Source organism: Pteropus alecto, unplaced genomic scaffold (genome assembly GCF_000325575.1).
Source record: "Pteropus alecto unplaced genomic scaffold, ASM32557v1 scaffold86, whole genome shotgun sequence".
Classification (NCBI taxonomy): Eukaryota; Metazoa; Chordata; class Mammalia; order Chiroptera; family Pteropodidae; genus Pteropus; species Pteropus alecto.
The window spans coordinates 21,162,191-21,183,131 of record NW_006442109.1 but is presented as its reverse complement, the minus strand read 5'-3'; the positions used below and the strand labels follow the sequence as shown (position 1 = coordinate 21,183,131).

The following is a 20,941-nucleotide window of genomic DNA, read 5'->3' as shown; positions in this document are numbered from 1 at the left end:
ACTATCATATAACCAATCTGTACAAAGACTGGCTGTAATTTTTCCATGTAATCTACCACGACATTAAAGGTTTTATCAATAGGATTGACTATGTTCAGGTAAAATGACACTTCCCAAAGATGATAAAATTTAGTTAACAAAGAATATTAACATATACTTACAGTATTGTAAAGTTCTTCCAGTCTAGGAATAGTAAGGAATTTATGCATGCTTACTCCATTTTCAATGAGAAGTTTGACGAATGCAACTCTATCCATTACAAGAGCATCAAGCATAGCTTGTTCTAAGGATCCAACCTAAAAGAGTATCAAAATTAATAAATATGAAGGAAATTTAACTTTGGGTGGTGAACACACAATGCAATATACATATGACATATTATTGAATTGTACATTTGAAACATATAATTTTATTAAGCAATGTCACTCCAATAAATTTAATAAAAAAATTAGTAAATATGTTTCACACATTCTAATTATACAAACAGTTCTAAATGCAAGTCCTTGGCATTTATACCTCCTTGATCCTCTAACAGTTTTAGAACAAAATTAAAAAGATGTAAAACTGTAAAAGGCTAGGACTTAAGGTCTATATAGAGAATAGATGAAGAGGCAACTCTAGAGTAGCATTCCCCAAATAACATTCTATAAACACTCCTTTGTAGTATTTGCAAGTGTGACATGGGGGAAAAAACAATAAAGAATCCATCAACAACTAAATTTAGGAAAAAATATCTTAGAGCAATAATTCTCAATATTTGGGAGGGATCATTTCAATAACGGGGGACCATTACTCGCATTTAATAGGTAGGGTCAAAAGATACCAGAAATCATGCAATTTGTTAGACAATCTCACTCACAAATGAATTGTCCCACATCTCACACAATTTCCTATTATTCTGTTAGATGCTCATGAATGAAAATCTAGTAATACTGCACATAAACACATAGTATTCTATCACGGTTTGCTCTACAATGAAATTCCCCCAAAATACAACTACCATATAAGTTAGACAAGATTGTACTTAGTTTTCTTTTAGAACTTTAACAGAAATTATGCACCATTAGAGAAAAATCACATCTCTTAACAGGATTACAACCTGTGCCATTTGAGTTTAATATAACATGGATATATCCATCAGTCAGCATTTGTAGCTGTCCCTTCTAAGTTTTTAGAGGCTCTTTTATAGACTCTAACACACTCTCAATCAAATGTTAAATTAACGGAGACAGAAATACAGAGATTTCCTTGAGTATCATTAATAAAAGTTATTTTATCAGTAGACATTTAATAATATATTTAATATCAATATGGGTTATAACTTTCGTATATTTTTAATAGTTTGGTACTGTGTGATTAAAAAAAAAAACTGTGATAAAAAGTCAACACCAGAATCACTGCCATTTTTTATCTGTTGTTTTTCAAGCTTATTCTGATTCTGTCTTCAGAAGCTTACCTTACAACTATACAACTTCTCTGTAGCAGCTTTTATTACCATTTTTTCCCTCCAATCCATCCTCTATTTGTACCACTTGGCAAAGAACATAATCTTCAAGATTTTTTTACTATACAGACTTATACATGATAGAATTTCAAGATGAAAGATGTGTTTTCTGTGATATTGTTCACAATTCAGTTTTAGGTCATAATAAGAAAAATACTTTGACAATGCACTTAAAACCCAACTAATTTATGAGAATGTAATATGTATTCATTTTTTCACAGCAACAGCCTATAATTTATCATGGCATGTTATTCCTATTTTAGTTAATATTATTTCCTTCCTTCACTTATCACATACAAATAATTCTATTTCTTGTTATCCTAACATTAACAACTTTTACTCTATTGCCCACTTGGTCCTCTCTCTGCTCTTTCCTTGTTCTGTACTTGTAAGGGTGTTTTCCTCCTCCCCATGGAATTTAAGTTAGTAGCAACATTCCTGTATTAGTCTGCACTCACAAATGCAGCATTTACACTGATTCTATGAATAAAGGTAAAAGTATCTGATTATTTACTGTCTTTTATACGTTGCCATTCTTGAGCATCCGCATACTGAAATATCTATTTTTATTATAAACCATTTTTGTGTCTCTGTCTTTATTACAATTAGGGCATTGTATTTTTTTTTTAAACTTGTGTAGTATTTATAAAATTTCATTTTCATATAACAAAAAAGAGCATAATAAACTTTTTGTTTTAAAGTTTTGGGTTGCCAGGTGAGAGGGGATTAAGATGTGCAAACTGCCAGTTATAAAAACAGTCAGGAGGACATAAAGTACAGCAGAGAGGATATAATCAATAACATTGTAATAACTATGTATGGTGCCAGATGGGTACTAGACTTATCAGAGTGATCACTTCATAAGTTATATAAATGTCTAATCACTGTTGTACATTTGAAACTAATATTGCATGTCAACTGTAATTTTTAAAAGATTATTAAATAAATAAATAAGAAAGAAGTGTTCAATCTGATTGGGTTTATGACCACTTTCCTAGAACAAAGCTTAATTAAATTTTCATATCTGAGAAAAAAAGATTGTTAAAAAAAAATTTGCTTTGTAAGCAATATTTCTTGGTTCATTCAATGAATACTTAACTCCTAACAATCAAGAGGGAAAAAAAAAGTTGTCCTGCAAACTCTACATTTATCATGAAGAAAGTACAAAATCAGACAACACTGTGCAGAACAAATCTATGAGATAAATCACATATACATAGATGTTAAAGGCTTTGTTAAAGCCTTTACATCCAAGGAAATCAAAAATCCAGTGAAATTATTCAATGGAATAAAAGGTTGGCTTACTATAGTTGTTTTACCACAGCTGATTAACATCAATTTCTTTCTCTGCAGTACTGTAAGAGGGAAAGTGACCAAATAGTTTTTTTAAATTATCAAATAGAAAACAAATCCTCATGGTTTTAAAAAAGTCAAATATCAAAATGACATAAAATAAAACTTTCCTTCCTCTGGCCCTCATCTCTGCAGACAGATCCCATATTTACAGTTTCCAGAAAAGTTCTAGAACCAGTGTATGTGGATATGAATGTGTTTACTCATAAGCAAAATTTGTTGCAATTATCATGCTATGCATACTTTTTTGCAATTTGCTATTTATACTGTGTAGAAAGGACCTAGCTCATCCTCTGTAATAGGAGGATAATATTCCAAAATACAAATGAACATTTAATTTACGTAGCCTCCAACTGATTCAGATATATAACAAAAATTTGGCAAGCACTTACTACGTGCCAAGCTATGAAAAAAGCAGTGAATAAAACGGAAAAATATTCTTGCTTCCTTAAAATTTACTTAGAGATAAATAAATAGCTGAAATATATGGTTTATCAGAGGGTGATATATGCTAAAGAAAAAAATGACAGAGAAGAACATACAAGATGCTATCATAGAGGGCTGCAATTAAAATAGGGTGGACAGTAAAAGCCGAACTGAGGAGGATACATCTGGTTAGAAGCCAGAGAGAGAAAGCAAGACCAGGAAGGTATCTAGGGGAATAATGTTCCAGAGAGAGAAAACAGCAAGTACAAAACCTATAAAGAGGACCATTCTTGATATGCTAAGAACAGTAAGAATGCCAAAATAGCTATATAAAAGAGAGCAAACAAGATAGTGGTTAACATGTAAGGTCAGAGAAGTAAAAATGGGGCAGATGATATAAAACCTTGTAGGCCATTATAAGGATTCCAGATTGTGCTCTGGGTAAATGTGAGGTGATCAACCTTCCATGCATAACAGAAAAGGAAGCATGAGAATAAGACTACGTTAAGATGTTACTACTAAAACAATACAGAAGAAGGGTAATAAATTGGACCAAGATGATAAAACTGGGTATTTTGAAAGCAGATCTGAGAAGATTTACAAATAGAACAGGACTGTAATATATGAGGAAAAGTAAAAAATGACATTGAGGTTTCTTGTCTAAGAAACTGAGAAGAGACTCGTGCCATTCAGTAAGATGGGGAAGACTGCATTAGAAACTGGTCTAAACATCCATGAGAACACTGATGAGTTCTCTTCTACATAGAGTACTATTTCTTTTTTTTAACCTCTTAACTCCACCACCTTCACCATTTCTTCTACTCCCACCTCCCTTTAGCAACCACCAATCTATTCCATTTATGAGCTTGGTATATTTTTTTAATTCCACATATAGGAGAGATCATACAACATTTATCTTTCTGATTTATTTCACTTAATACCCTCAAGGTGTGCGCGCTCGCTTGTGTGTGTGTGTGTGTGTGTGTGTGTGTGTGTGTGTGTGAGAGAGAGAGAGAGAGAGAGAGAGAGAGAGAGACAGACAGACAGACAGACAGACAGACACAATTTCTTTATCCATTCATCCACTGATGGACACTGATTATTTCTATATCTTGGCTACTATAAATAATGCTGTAGTACACATGCACGTGCACATATCTTTTGGAGTTACTGTTTTCATTTTATTAGGATAAATACCCAGAAGTAGACTGCTGGATCACATGGTAGTTCTATTTTTAATTTTTTGAGAAACCTCCATATTGTTTTCCATAGTGGCTATATCAATTTACATTCCCACCAACAGTAAACAAGGGTTCCCTTTTCTCCACATCCTCACCAGTATTTCTTATTTCTTGTCTTTTTGATAACAGCCATTTTAATAGGTATGAGGTGCTATCTCATTATAGTTTTAATTTCCATTTCCCTAATGATAGATACTGAGCACCTTTTCATGTGCCTTTTGGCCATCAGTATGTCTTTGGAAAAAATGTCTATTCAAATCTTTTTTGATATTGAGTTGTATTGAGTTCTTTTTTAGGATGTTATCCCTTCAAAAATACATGATTTGCAAATGTTTTCTCCCAGTCAGTAGGTTTCCTTTTCAATTTCTTGACTGTTTCCTTTGCTGTGAAGAAGGTTTTTAGTTTGATGGAGTCCCACTTGTTTATTTTGCTTTTTTTTTGTTGTCAGATTAAAAATATGACCACCATGAATTGTAGCGAGGAGCTTAATGCCTATGTTTTCTTCTAGTTTTATGGTTCCTATGTTCTATGTTCAAGTCACCATTTTTCTGTGTGGTGTTAAGAGGTGGTCAAGTTTCATTCTTTTGCCTGTTGCTGTCCAGTTGTCCCAAAACCATTTATTGACAAGACTGTTCTATCCCCATTGTATATTCTTGGCTCACTGTTGTAAATTAATAAAACACAAATGCATGGGTTTACTTCTGAGCTCTCTATTGTGCTCCATTTATTTTGTGTCAGTTTTTTGCCAATACCATAATGTTTTACTTATCAAAGATTTATAATATAGTCAGAAATCAGGGAGCATGATGCCTCTAGCTATATTCTTCTTTCTCAAGGCCGCTTTGGCTATTCCATATAAATTTTAGAATTAAAATTTATTTTATTTCTGTGAGAAATGCCCGTGGAATTTTGATAGGGATTGCACTGAATCTTTTGATTGCTTTGGGTATTATGAACATTTCAACAATATTGATCTTTCCAGTCCACAAGCACAGAATATCTTCCCATTTATTTGTGTCTTCTTTAATTTGTCATCTTCACAACATCTTTTACTTTTTAATTTATAGGTCTTACACCTCTTTGGTTAAAATTATTCTTAGGTATTTTATTCTTTTTAATGCAATTGTAAATACGATTTTCTTAATTTCTCTGATAGTTCATTATTAGTGTATAGAAACATGACAGACTTTGGGGTATTGATCTGTATCCTACAACTCTGCTAAATTTATTAGTTCTAATTTTCTTGATGGAGTCTTTAACATTTTCCACACATAATATCATGTCATCTGCAAACAATGACAATTTTACTACTTCCTTTCCAATTTAAATATCTTTTATTTCTTTCTTTCTCTCTCTTTCTCTTTTTTTTTCCCCCCTAAATGCTCTGGTTAGGACTTCCAATATTATGCTGAATAAAAGTGGTGAGAGTGGGCATTCTTGTCTTGTTCCTGATCTTAGAGGAAAATCTTTCAGCTTTTAACCACTGAGTATGACGTTACCTGTGGGTTTGTTACATACTGCCTTTATTACATTGAAATACGTTCTCTCTATATTTACTTGTTGATTGAATTTTTTCATAAATAGATATTGAATTTATTAAATGCTTTTCCTCTATGTACTGTGATGATCATAGGATTTTTATCTTTCATTTTGTTAATGCAATGTATCACACTGACTTGTGATGTTGAATCATCCTTGCATCATACCTGGAACAAATCTTTCAATGTATTATTGAATTTGGTTTCTTAATATGTTGTTGAGGATTTTTAAAAAGCTATTTCTGAAGAGTCTGGCTTCCAATCAGCCTGAATGTAGGTGCTGACATCCTTTCCTAAGAGACAATGATAAGTCTTGGCACATCCTCAACTACTGGGAGTTACTAAAACAAAAGAATATATTCTTAATAAAAGAACAAGATAAAATTTCATGAAAAAAATCCCTTCATGACATGGAGATAAGTAATTTGCTTGATAAAGAGTTCAAAGTAATGGTCATAAAGTCGCTCACTAAACTTGGGAAATGAACAGATGAACACAGTGACAATTTCAACAAAGAGACAGAAAAATAAGAATGTGCTAAAGAGAAGTCACAGACATGAAGACTACAATAACAACTGAAAAATACGTTAAAAGGCTTCAACAACAGACTAAAGGAAGCAGAAGAAAAGATCAGTGAACTCAAAAGACAGGGCAGTGGAGCTCCCCCAATTAAAGAAGCAAAAAGAAAAAAAAAAAGAAAAACAGTGTAGACAGCTTAATGCACTAATGGGACAACATCAAAAACTAACATTCTATTATAGGGCTCCAACAAGGAGAAGAGAGAGAGAAAGGGGCAAAAATATTATTTGTGGAAATAATAGCTGAAAACTTCCCTAACCAGGGGAAGGAAACAGACATCCAGAACCAGAAAGTTCCAAATAAGATGAATCCAAAAGAAGTCATACCAAGACACATAATTAAATTGTCAAAAGTTAAAGATAAGGAGAGAATATTAAAAGTAGCAAGAGAAAAATTACTTGTTACATACAAGGAAACTCCCCACCTTCCACGAAACGTTAAAGGGATTACTTTAAACTGAAAAGGATGTTAATTAGTAACAAGAAAATATATGAAAGAATAAATCTCTCTGGAAATGTAAATATATAGTAAAGATAGTGGATTAATCACAGAAAGCTAGTATGAAGGTTAAAAGACAAAAGTAGTCCAATTAACTGTGATTTTAATAATTAGTTAAGGGATACACAAGATAAAAAGCTCTAAAATGTGACATCGAAAACAAATTATGGTGACGAGAGTAAAAATGTTGAGCTTTATTATCAACTTAAAATAGACATAAATATAAGCTATCATATATGTAAGCCTCATGGTAAACACAAAACAAAAACCCATAGTAAACAGACAAAAGATAAAGAGGAAGAAATATAAGTATATCACTAAAGAAAATTGTCAAATCACAAAGGAAGAGAGCAAGAAAGAACAATTACAAAAACAGCCAGAAAACAATTAACAAAATGGTTATCATACCTATCAATAATTACTTTAAATGTAAATGGCCTAAATGCTCCAATCAAAAGGGTTGCTAAACAGGTTAAAAAAACAAGATCTATCTATATGCTGCTTATTAGAGACTCACTTTAGGTATAAAGATACACACACAGACTAAAAGTGAAGGGATGGAAAAAGATATTCCATGCAAGTGGAGATCAGAAGAAACCTGGAGTAGCTATACTTATATCAGGCAAAATAGACTTTTAAACGAAGACTGTAACAGGAGACAAAGTTGGGCAGTACACAATGATAAAGCACTTGATCCAACAAGAGGATATAAATTTGTAAATATTTATGTACCCTACATAGGAGCTTCTAAATATGTAAAGCAAATATTAATAGATCTAAAGGGAGAAAAAGCAATACAATAATAATAAGGGACTTTACTACCTCACATTAATGGAGAGATTATCCAGATAAAAAACAAATAAGGAAACATCTGCTTTAAATGACACCTAAGGTCAGACAGAATTAACAGGTATATACAAAATATTCCATCCAAAAGCCATGGAATACACATTTTTCTCACGTGTACATGGTACATTTTCCCGGTCACAAAACAAGTCTTAATAAAGTTAAAAGGAATGAAATAATATCAAGCATCTTTTCTGACCACAATTGTGTGAAACTAGAAATTAATAACATGCAGAAAAATGGAAAACTCACAAATATGTAGATTAAATAACATGCTACTGAACAACAAATGGGTCGAAGAAGAAATTAAAAAGGAAGTCAGAAAATACCTCAGACAAAAATGGAAATATACCAAAATTTGTGGAATGCAGCAAAAGCAGTTCTAAGAGGGAAGTTCACATCAATAAATGCCTACCTCAAGAAACAAGAAAAATCTTAACCAATGTAACTTTACCTCTCAAGGAACTAGAAAAAGAACAAACAGAACCCAAAGTGAGTAGAAGGGATAAAGTAACAAAGATTAGAGCAGAAATAAATGAAACTGAGACTAAAAAGACTTTAATAAAGAAAAATCAATGAAACTAAGAGTTGGTTCTTTAAAAAAAAGAAACAAAATTAGCAAACCAAGAAAAAAAATAGACTTACCAAGAAAAACAGACAGGACTCAAAATCAGAAATGATAGAGAAGTAACAACACCACAGAAATACGAAGGGTCATTAAGAGACTAGTATGAAAAATTATCCTCCCAACAAACAAAAGTCCAGGAGCAGACAGATTCATTGATGTATTCTACCGAACATTCAAAGAATTAATTCTCAAATGTTTTCAAAGAAGAGAAGAGGAGGGAACTCTTCTAAACTCATTTTATGAGGGCAGCATTATCCTGATACCAAAACCAGACAAGTACGCCACAGGAAAAGAAAATTGCTGGCCGATTTCCCTGACGAACATAATAAGATGCATAAGCATTATTTCAGTTCTAGGAACTTTAGAGATTTTTACCCTATAAAAAACAAAGTTTTATCAAGAGGCAAACAGGACTTATTAAATTCTAAATAGATTTGCTTGTTGTAGAAATGTTTAGGTAAACTAATTTTGCACTTTGGTAAATTCTGCACGTGACAGGTAAAATGTCAATTTGAATACAGTTCCAACAAACACTTCATTATTACTTAAATTACATTGTGTATACAGATTATTTTACATACCAGCCACTGTTGTCCATAAACAAATACATGATTTTTGGCAATGTCAACTCTATCCCATGCCAGCGTAAGGATGAGCTGGTCAAATGCAGATGCATTAGTACCTAATTGAAGAGAGAAAAGTTGACAAGTTCAATTAATTTATCTCCATTAAAATGTGAACACTTATGGATTCTCCCCACTCCTTTTAACTAACTTACACAGCTGACATCAGCCACTGTTCAGAGGTAGTCTGCCTCAGAGAGATAAAGTTACTCCCAGGATTGAGGACTTTTATTTTCCAACTATAGAAAAGCCTCACATTGCAAACAATTCAGAATGTAGAACAAAGAGAAGAAAACAAAGATGACCTATTTCTATCACAGAGACAGTATTCACTGTTAAGATTATGAAAAATATCCTTACAGATGCTTTTTGGTGCATATATAAATACGTATGTATGCTTTTAATTATTTATGCAAAAGTGGATCATACTATACGAAGTATTCGGCAGCCTACTTTATGTATCTTAATATCATACATTAGTTTTCCACAACAGTACATAGATTTACCTTATATACACTACCTTTTAAAGGTAACTAAAATTTATTCAACAAATATTCTAACTAGTGAACATTCAGGTTACTTGAATTTTTTGGTGAGTATATTTTTGTGTAATTTGGTGATTTACATAGGATGAAGCCAAATTGTAGGAAGAAGGATATATATTTTAAAGCTTTGATATACTGCCAAAATATATTCCAAAAAGGTTATAACATCCATCAGAGGTATAAGAATATCCACTAGAAAAATAAAGCTTCTTTTTAAAAAAATGTGCTATTTAAAAATAACACTATCTTTCCAGATTTTCCCCTACCTATGTAAAAGATATTCTGCTAATATCTTTTACATAAATTCTGACTCATTTTTCCCTGAGGTATTCATCTTTTTCATTATTAATAACAGCTCTCTGTGATCTCTCCACATTCTTGTTCCTTAGTTTCTTCATCTATAAAGAAAAATAAGTCTTCCTCTTAAGACTACTGTAAGGATAAAATGAGATAAATATACCACTAAAACACAAAAAGTATATGCCAAATATTTGGTACTCTCTTTTTATTTTTATGCAATCCCATTTATAAATCTTTCCCTTAATGGTTTCTGGGTATCCTATTACTTATGATCTGTTGTTCCCAAGATGATGTATATATTATCTTATACTTTATTATAGTATTTTTTAAATATCTGATCTATTAGCAATTTATTGTGGCCTAATATTTGGAAAATTCTTGTGAATGACAACAAATGCCCTCTTGCTTTGCTCCTGCCACCTCACTGCGTACTTGGGTCTTTTAGATACTCAGATGGGACACCATTTTAGGTTATAATTTTTTAAATGATTTTTCACTGCAATCCTGTTTGTTACATCAGGTGGATGTTTTTGGCAAGATAACGAGAGGAAAATAATTCAACATGATTTACATTCACACCTCTGTCCTAGAAGATACTTCTGGTTTTCTTTCCAATTGCCCTTCAGAATGAAAACAGCATATTTCAGAACACTATCCTGAATTTCTATCAACTAATATCTTATTATCTTTAAGCACTTATTTTTCCGCCAATTGAAAATGTGACATAATCTTAACAGGATAATTAAATGAGTCTGGTAGCATAAATCCTGCTATAAATTTTAAAAAACATTCTACAAGATAAAAATAAAAGCTAATGTATTGCCAAAGGTTAAATGTGTCTTTCGCAAATAAAAATTACTGAAAAATTCGTTCTTACTTTGCTAAATTAAAAAGTCCTGTCTTAGATATATAGGATATAAAAGATCTTACAAATAAAAAAATGTTTAAGTCTTACCTTTAAGCAGTGCAGTAAGTATTGCTACATCTATATCTTGATGTTCATCTGATCCAATGTGGAAAACAGTAATCTATTTAAAGATTAATTCATAATATTATGCCATTACATTTTAAAAGCTAAGGCATAAGACACATAAAATAGAAAGTAACATCAAACAACGTGAGAGATATAGTTTTGGAGGGTTTTATTTCTTGTTCAGAAAAAAGAAACCAAAAAATATAATATTAAAAGACTCTGTATCATTTACCAAATAAAATTATAAGTACACTCAAAATGTTTGGTTTCATATTATATTCATTTTTTGACCTCTGTTATATCCTTTACTACTGAGTAACTTACTTATGGGCTGAGGCTATGGATTTACTTGTCTGAGAAAATCCTGCTGTCCTTTCTACAGAGTGAACAATTTCTCAACTCAAATAATTATATGTGTCCTTGATGAGAAATTTTATTGAAAATTTCTTTAAATTGTTTGAAATGTAACATCATTTGAGAATTTTTTATTTAATAACCTTTTTCATAAAGTAAAAGACTACTGTACTAACCCCAGTACAAATTTTTCAACCAACTTTATTTCGCAGTATATAAAAAAAGAGATCATCCACCTAGTTGGAGAGTTGCTAAAAAATTTTATCTCTAAAAACTTAACACCATGTTTAGAGGGCTGAAATTAAGCAGCACTTATCTGTAATTTAATCTGATCACTTGCTCAGAGTAAAACATTTTTTTTCCTAAGTATATTTTGGAAAACATACAACTATTTAGCACTCTTTCTTGACCCTGGACATAATCTGTTGAGGCCAAATTATAAAACTTTTTCTAAAATAGAAGTGCAAATATATGTCTCAATGTATAAAAACTATGATCTTTCTCCTTGGTATCTCTCAGTTTGAACAAAACAGTGACATCTTCACATGGTTAAAAAAGATTTATAATTTTAAATTCAAGTTAAAAAACAAGTTTTTCACCAATTTAGAGTGTACTTTGAATAAAATAAAAAGGCTTTCTCTGCTAAAACCTACTTACAAGCTCTTTTCTTTTCATGCACTCCATCAGTGTTTGAAATAAATGAAATGCTTCACTCTGGCCAAAGTTAAATGTTTTTTTGATGGTTGAAATAATATCAGGTTCTGCTGCATCAGGAAGATTCCTAGAGTAAGATGTGACAGAATTTAATTCACTGATTTCAATTTTCATTATTTGTAGAATCTGATATGAAGTACAGGTGGATCCTATATTAATATTAAATACTTGACCCTCAGTAAAATCTTCTCCTTCATGAGACTCCCATGATAAGTCATAAGGGGTAAAAATTGAAAGGACTGATTTTTCTTTGGATTACTCTGAACATTATTACATGGCATGAATTGCAATATCAGCACTCACATTTTATAAGATATTGTATAAAGATAATTTTAAGACATTATTGTGTATAAAGCAATATCTCACCAAGATGTCATGGGCACATTGGCATTTTTTTTTCAACAGGTATTATATTTACATGGCACAAAAGATATAATGATATAAAATAATCTAAAACATGAAAGTCTCCTTCCTACTGTCTTCCATCTGCCCAGTTCCATTTCAAATGCTTTCGAGAAACACTATTAGCCTAACAACTTTCCAGGATCTCTTTCTATATATAAAAGTTATTCCCTCTTTTTTCCTACATAAAAGGTGGTACAATATACATGCTATACTCTACATCTTCCTTTTTATATGTACATATTTTGGTAATCTTCCCAAATCTAGGACACAGATACCAACCCTACTCAGCTAAAACTATTCCAGTGCAGATAGACCATAATTTATTTATCTAGTCCCTTTGATATATGTTCTATTTTGTTCCAATCTTTTGCTATTACAAACAACACTATAAGAAGTAACTTTATATGTACGTTATTTCATATATGTACAAGAACATCTGCAGGAACAATTTTCAGAAATGGAACTACTGGGTCAAAAGATACACTGAGATGAATCTAATATTCCAAAAACGTCAAGCCTTTTTACATAAAGTTAGTAAAAATTTGTTGTAATTATACACTTACCCTCCTTCTTCTGTTTGTTTATGAATATATGCTAGTAGATCTGCAGCTCTGCCTGTTCCTTCACATATGACAACTGGAACAGGAGGACTTTCCTGAAGGTATTCTAGAACTGTGAGGATAACATTTGGCCCACCCTCAAATATGAGAGCCACCACAGGAACACCTTGACCAATTCCTAAAAAAAATAAAAGATTAAAATATTAGGCGAAATTTAGTAACTTAATATTATTTTTTACCCAATCAAATACAACAATAGAAAGTCGAAATATAATTTCTTATAAAACTGCTGTTGAGTTCATTTGAAGCACTCAACATACCAGTCTGACATAAATATTGAATAAATTACTTTTTCATTGACTTAAAGTCTGTTCTAAATGACAAAATTAGAAAATCTAATATATAATTAGATATACACTAGAATTTATATATTTATTGAAAAGCAAAGTTACTTTGTTTATTTCACTAAGTCAACTCTTGATAAGAAATTCATAACACCAATTTTTTTTAGCTTTTAGCTTGCTTTTTAATATTGTGCAAGTTGAACTTCTACTATATGTTTTATTCATTTTTAAAATGTATATTTCTGATTTCGAATATCCTGAGACATTAATATAGAAATTAATGACAGAATCAAGATAAAAAAGAAAATGATCAATAAAATCCAAGACCTCTACCAGAGTAACAGAAAAAAATTTAGTGAACACCAATTTTTGTTTTTAACAATAACCTGTAATGCAGTGAAAGTATCCAAAATATAGGTAACTGCAGGATTCTAAAACAGTCCTAATTTTTAAGAGATGCTATGATTCCATCATAATCTGAATGCACTGTTCTATAATTTTGAATTTCTATTTCGAAACTGTCATAGAGCTCACCTTCTTGGTGTTCTAAGATTATAAAATGTATTCTCTTTGAAATAAAAATCTAGGTGTTGAACCAGAAAGTTTGACCATGGGTGGAAAGACCAGTATCAAGAATACCAGCTTTTAATACACAACAACCAAAGAGTGATTCACAGGTTATAAACTTTAAGCAAGGTGATTATTACTTTGCAATAAAGCATTTTTTTCCCTCTTTTATTCTTCAATCTTGAATATCAAAGTCATATATTAGAATATATCATACACTAAGAATATTTCTGAATTCTCTGGGCTGCAATGGGGTTACAAGAGCAACAGAGCTCCCAATAAACCTCTATGGCTTTGGTCTTGATATCTGAATACCCTATTTGGCCTCAGACTTCTTTTCCTAGGTCTTCTTATTTTGCCTAAAGTCAGTGACTCTTGGTTGTTTTGTATGTTATCTTGCTACATCAGGAAATGAGCACTTCAAAGAATATTCTACCATTTAAGTATGTTGCTGACAATTAATATAGGCCAGAGTAATTTCAACAGTAACAAATTTATAAATTCCCTTACTAGCATGAATTCTTTGCTGATTAATAGTTTTTTCAAGTTCTCTTCTCAGTCTGACTTCTGCCCCATACTTTCCAACAGTGCCATCGTCCACCAGTATGAAATGGGAATGCAGATTATTCAGAACATTCAATTTGCTCAGAGGGTTCAATAAGGTTTGATAAGGAGCAACCACCTAAACAATGTCAAATATTAAGAGTTAGTGGGAAGGATTAAATACAGTGTAAAGTAAAAATAAACTTTGAAATGATCTGTAAAGACAAGTACAGATAAAATTCCATTTACTTATAGCAACAAATAAAAAATGTCAAAGAATGTACCCAAAAGCACAAGCTTTTAAGCAGTTGAAGATTAATCAATATGGGTTGAACGATACAAATATATTTTTACTCTTACTGCAGAATATAATAATATTTCATTACCACATGCAAAAAAAGCAGCAGCAAATAAGTAAATAAATAATATGAAGAAACTACTGAGTTATTAGTGAATAAAGAGCAATATGTAAAGGACACTGAATAAAAGCAATTGAATGTCATATTGCTATTTATCTAGCAATAAACAGAATCTTTAAAATTGATATTAGAAATTTAACTGCACTTGAAAGGGATTATAATTAATTCCTTTTTAATAGTCACTTGATAAGTATCTATAACCCATTCACATATCTTTAATCTATTCAAATAAAAAATGAATAGCATTCGATTACTACTTAGTGACAATAAAATTAATTCTTAATGTCATTTAGTCTTTAAAAATTTCATTACAAAGACTGGCATGATATGGAAAAGGTGTGAAATAGTTACACAAAAAAGGCAGAAACCAAAATGCACCAACATAATAATGACATTTATATCTATGAGTGCATTTTCAAAAGATCAGAAGAAAACCTTAGGGAAATGCTTTTTAAAGGTAATTTGAAAAGTATGGTTTGTTCACGAATATTTTAAATTGACTTCTATTCTTGCTCTTATTTTGTTACACATAAGTTCAAATATAAGAATTTTTAAAACCATTCTTACATCTCTCCCGACAAGATCATTTCTGTTTTCAATCACACCCCATGGAGCTATTCCAATAGTGCAAATCTTCCGAGATGATCTGGAAGCATGTTCTTTGAGGGCATCGCCAACATGTTTGGCCACACCTGTTCATACAAAATTTAATTCACTTTATTTGAAAATATTTACTGTGTTAATTAAGAAAAATCCTGTGCTTAATCTGTAACATTACAATGTGATATTTTTCTTTATACATACAAGATAATAGCCAAAAAAAGGTCCAAATGACAAACTTACAAAAGAAAACACAAGGACCAAAAAGGAAAAAAAAAAAAAAATTCCACGATGTCAAATTATTACAACTGCCTGAAACACACATAAAACTAACTTTTATCATGTTGTTATGCCTAGTCTTCTCTTAGATTCCTCATGTAAGTACTGTAGTTTTTGTTATTGCTCTACACATCATTTATAAAAAAAATAAGAGTATGACTCAGGACTATAAGCAACGCACACACGCACATACACACACACACACCCCCCAAACAACTACAAAAGTTGTCTAGCTGAATCAAAAACTGGAAGAATAGTAGAAAAGACAATTCAAAAGAGCATATAACTCTTAATTATCACTTGTTATGAACTGACCTGTACACTACCCTCCAAATTCCTATGTTGAAATCCTAATACCAATATCTCAGAATGTTATCGAATTTGGAAACAGATCCTTTAGAGATGTTATCACGTTAAAATGAGGCTGTTAGAGTGGGCCCTAATCCCATCTGACGAGTGTGCTTATAACAAGAAATTTGGACACAAAGAGAGACTCTAGAGATGCACATGTACATAAGAAAGGCCACAAGAGGATACAATAAGAAGGTGGCCATCTGCAAGCCAAGAAGAGAAGAATCAAACCTGCTAATACCTTGATCTTGGACCTACACAAATGGGAAAATAAATTTCTTTTGTTCGAGTTACCCCAATCTGTGGTGTTTTGCTATGGCAGCCCTAGGAAATCCATGTGTCACTCTCTTTGATTTTATAATGCATTAGATCTCATTTTACACTTGGATATGGAAGTCGCATCTTCACTGGTCTTCCAACCGCTGTCTTGTCTACTAAGTCTATTTTCAAATCATCCAAATGATATTTGCTTTTGTCAACTCTTTGCTTAAAACCATCCCTTCTCGTTCAGAGTAAAAGCCAAAGTACTTAAAGTGGAGTACAATGCCTTATATAATGATCTACTGTCCTTGCTATTCACACCACCCCATCCTAGCCATCATCAAATACCCATAACTTTCTGACCTCATCACTTAATATTCCTTGCTCATTGCACTCAAGCTACACTGAACCCTTCTTACTATTCTCTCAACACACAAGTTGTTCCTTCTTCTTTAAATGCTCTGCCCCACATTATTCTTATCTTGCTCCCTTATTTTCTGCCATCTCTACTCAAATGTCACCTTATCAGTGAAGCTCTCTCCACCATCCCAACTGTATTATTTCGTGTGTCTCCACAGCACTTACTATCTAACATATTATACATTATGTAGTTATCTGTTTGTTGTCTGCATCTCCTCCATTGGAATATAAATTCCATAAAGGTAAATATTTGTTTTGTGGAATGATGTATTTTTAGCAGCCAGAAGAATGCCTGATATACAATGAGGTTCAAAAAAGTTGTTGGTAATGAATAAGATATTTGCAAGCTAATTTAAGTAATAATTGTTTTACTTTGGATATTAAAGTAATTTGGCTATCTAATATCTAACCTGTATATGTGATAGAGAAGACTTGGAATGAAAGATTATAGTATATTAAAAATTCATTTTGAAAGCTATTTCTCGCCAATGCCTAGGTAATAGATTGCCATTCTTCTATCAATTTACCAGTAGCCAGAAAGTGACAGGAATAATACTTTGCTCTATACTAGGGATCAGCAACCTTTTTTGTAAAGAGCCAAATAATAAATATTTTAGGCTTTGTAGGACACCCAGCTTCTGTCACAATTATTCACTTTTGCTCGTGTAGCACAAAAATAGCCATAAATAATACAAAAACAAATGAGTGAGGCGGTGTTCCAATAAACTTTTATTTACAAAAACAAGGAGTGGGCTGGATTTAGTACCACAGTTTGCCATCCTCTGCTCTAAAATGTGTCATTTTTTTAAAAAGACTAAATGAAAACTAAATACATTTATAGTTACCATCTATACCTAGGAACTACAGATTATTTAACAGAACAACTAAATATATTTATTTTCAATGTTGACTATTATTTCAAATATCTAATTGATATTATAAAAAATCAACAAATGCATTAAATAAAATAGGCATAATCGTCACATTACCTGTGTTTACTCCTCCAGTTAAAATCCAGGCTCCAGTTGTAACTGCAGCTTTAACAAGACCTTTTCCAAGCAACTGCTTGATTCGTGGGTGAAGCTCAAATTTTTGCATGCCCCCATGTACAGAGATTACAAGTTTGGGCAATTCCATCTGCCATTCTTTAAGCAGAAGTTGTAGAATGACCTCAGTTTTGGTGTCATATGATAGTCTGACATACTAAAAAGGATGTGTAAAAAGAAAAAATAATCGAATACGGTCATAGGTTTCATAATGCAATGTTATACAGCTTTAGAAAACTTCTATTTGAATTAGATTATTACAAAATAGATTTCATAGGCTACTTTTAATATATTTATACTCCTAGGAATAAGCAACAATAGATGATTTTAAAGTTGGATAATCATTCTGGAAGTAGTGACACTCTAATTTTTAAACCTTAAAATTAAGACATAAATATATTACTCTTTCTGCTTATATAAACTCAATTACCATTCATACAATTTATAAATTTATCCACAGTATTTATTAGCTTGTTCAACTATGAGTATGCAGTGAATATGAAGTATTAAGGCTATCTACAATGATGGGAAAAAGGAAAAAGAGAGAAGAATGGTAAAAAATATATATATAGATATATATATATATGGAGGCTTCTACAACTCTTGCTATTAAAGAGAAGCAAATACTAAATTATCTGTTTGAAAGTTCTGTCAATGATACAGTCTATTTATAATAGAACTTGGACTGTGTAGTAAAATAATGAAGATATTTTTAATATGGATGGTTGTTTTTCTCACTGGAAGTAACTGGATTTGACCCACAAATTACTGAAATTAATAAATAAATTTTACTCCAGAATCCCTTAAGAATGCTCTGAATGAGACCTGTTCTACACTAAGTCTTTCTGCATTAGTTTTAACTCATTGCTATACTTGGGTACAAAAGTAGTGTTTGGAAAACAGGGCAAAATTAAATTAAAACAAAAAAAGACTATTAGAAATAAATGAGGAATTCCACTTCTCACAATGATGAACTAGGTTGTTTAGGACTAACTCTGCCCCTGGAAGCTAGAGAAACTTAGAAAACAGATAAATAACATCTGTTTTAAGGCATGAGAGAGGTACCAAAGCAGTGAGAACCTGAGGGATCAGGATCCAGGAGAATAGGAGAACTTGAAGAGATGGGCCCACCATCTCTTTTCCTATCAAGGCAGAGAGGTAGGCTGAACAACATAAGGGGTAAAATGTTGGTAAATCTAAATGATTAATAATGTTTTGGGGGTTTAAATACAGAAAGAAATATAATTCATGCCAACAAAAGCACATAAGTGATGAGAGAAATAAATGCAGTTACAAGTATTCTAAAGGTTATTGCATTGTCCAGGAAGTAGTAAAAGTACTTAATTCATAATATAACAAGTTTAAAATGTAATTTACAGTGTTTATTATAAGATTAAAGAACAGAAAAAGAATGTATAAATAATATGCTAATAAGGAAGGAGGTAAATAATGAAAAATTTTAATCAAAAGAAACAAATAGGAACAAAGAAAAAGTGAGACAGTATTAAAATGAATTACATGCCACTTGAAAAGAAACCTCTTAAACATAAGCTTAGAAGTAAAAGAAAATTTAGCCATATGATTACTGAGAAAAGCAGACTTGTCAGAAAGAGACGAGATAAAAGACATTTTATAATGATAAAAGGTCCATTTCACTAAGATATAAAAAGTCTCTATTTGCATGCAGTTATACAAAGAACTTCAAAATACATAAAAAAAAGATTGAGAGTAATTTTCTGACATCATCATGCTACATAAATTGTCAGTAATAAATTACTTAGATAACAAGATAAATGAAGTAAAAACTCAAATATGTGACATACCTTAGCTCTGTAGGAATGTGAACCCCCTTGAAAATTTATGACTCCATAAGCATCTGTTGGGCTCTGTTCTGTATGCTTTTCCACAGACCATTCTTCTAATGACTGATTTAAATGGTCACCCAATTTCACATCTGAGTATTTCATGGCAAGACTTGCAGTAAAACAAGCATGTTGCTTGACCAAGCGACCACAAAAACACCTAAAGAAAAAAACAAATGTTTAAAAAGACCCATCAAAAACTAGTCAATGAAAAACAGAATTAAAATGAATGAACCAATAAAAAGTATAAAAATGTTGATTTTACAATATCAATAAATGAAAACTTTCACTACAGAACTGAAATAGTATAAATATGTTAGTATTCGATGATACAGTCATCTAAATTTACTATGGGCATCTACAAAATACAGTATAGCTATATAATAGGATAGTATTCAACAATAGAAGGGAATGAACCACTAATAAACATAACAATATGAATGAATCTCAGAATCATCATTCTGAATGAAAGAAGACAGATGCCACCAAAAAAGTACATATCTAATTCCATACAGACAGATTCAAGAAAATGCAAACTAATCTATGCAGTGACTACAACAGTGGACTGAGGCGGAACAAAAATTTGCATTCTATTTAGAAGCACTTACTGGACTACGTAGGAAGTGAGAGTCCAAAAAAGCTGGGCAGTCTCAATGATTTGATAAAAAATCATATAAGAGTTTATAGAAACCAAGAGAGCTAGAATTTGTGGGGCAGAAAACAAAAAGAGGAGAGAGCTACAGAGAGAGAAAGAGTTCCAGATATATGCAGGACGGTCTCCTTAAGCATGAATAAGAATAAACTACCCAAATATTTGGTAAGGACTATTAGAGAGTAGTAGGCCATATAATTCCTGAAGTTCATAAAGAGCAGGGAACAGTTGGTGTTTCCACCATCCAGAATGGAGAGATCTCATAATATGCAAGGCCTACAAAAGGGTCCTCAGAAGAGTAATACCTATACAGAAAAGCTAAATTAGACCTGGACTGCATGTGCCTCACAAAGTATAAGAACTTAACAACAACAACAACAACAAAAGCCTAACTAGAACATCTAAAGATAATACAATATCTGAAATGAAACTGTCATAGGGTGAGATTGAGAACATATTAGATACTACAAAACAAAAAACAAAAAAAAAACAAAAAACAGTAACTTGAAG

The 20,941-nt window shown here is 31.7% G+C and overlaps 1 protein-coding gene across 1 annotated transcript in view; it reads right to left on the bottom strand.

Annotated features, from left to right (window-relative positions):
* The window catches only part of TRPM7 (transient receptor potential cation channel subfamily M member 7), a 94,761-nt gene that overhangs the window by 50,493 nt on the left and 23,327 nt on the right, over window positions 1-20,941 (bottom strand). The window contains 9 exon segments of the mRNA XM_006920365.3: window positions 162-296; window positions 9,195-9,295; window positions 11,037-11,109; window positions 12,066-12,189; window positions 13,091-13,265; window positions 14,509-14,680; window positions 15,528-15,652; window positions 17,861-18,074; window positions 19,741-19,939. Of these exon segments, the coding sequence (XP_006920427.1) occupies window positions 162-296; window positions 9,195-9,295; window positions 11,037-11,109; window positions 12,066-12,189; window positions 13,091-13,265; window positions 14,509-14,680; window positions 15,528-15,652; window positions 17,861-18,074; window positions 19,741-19,939 (1,318 nt within the window).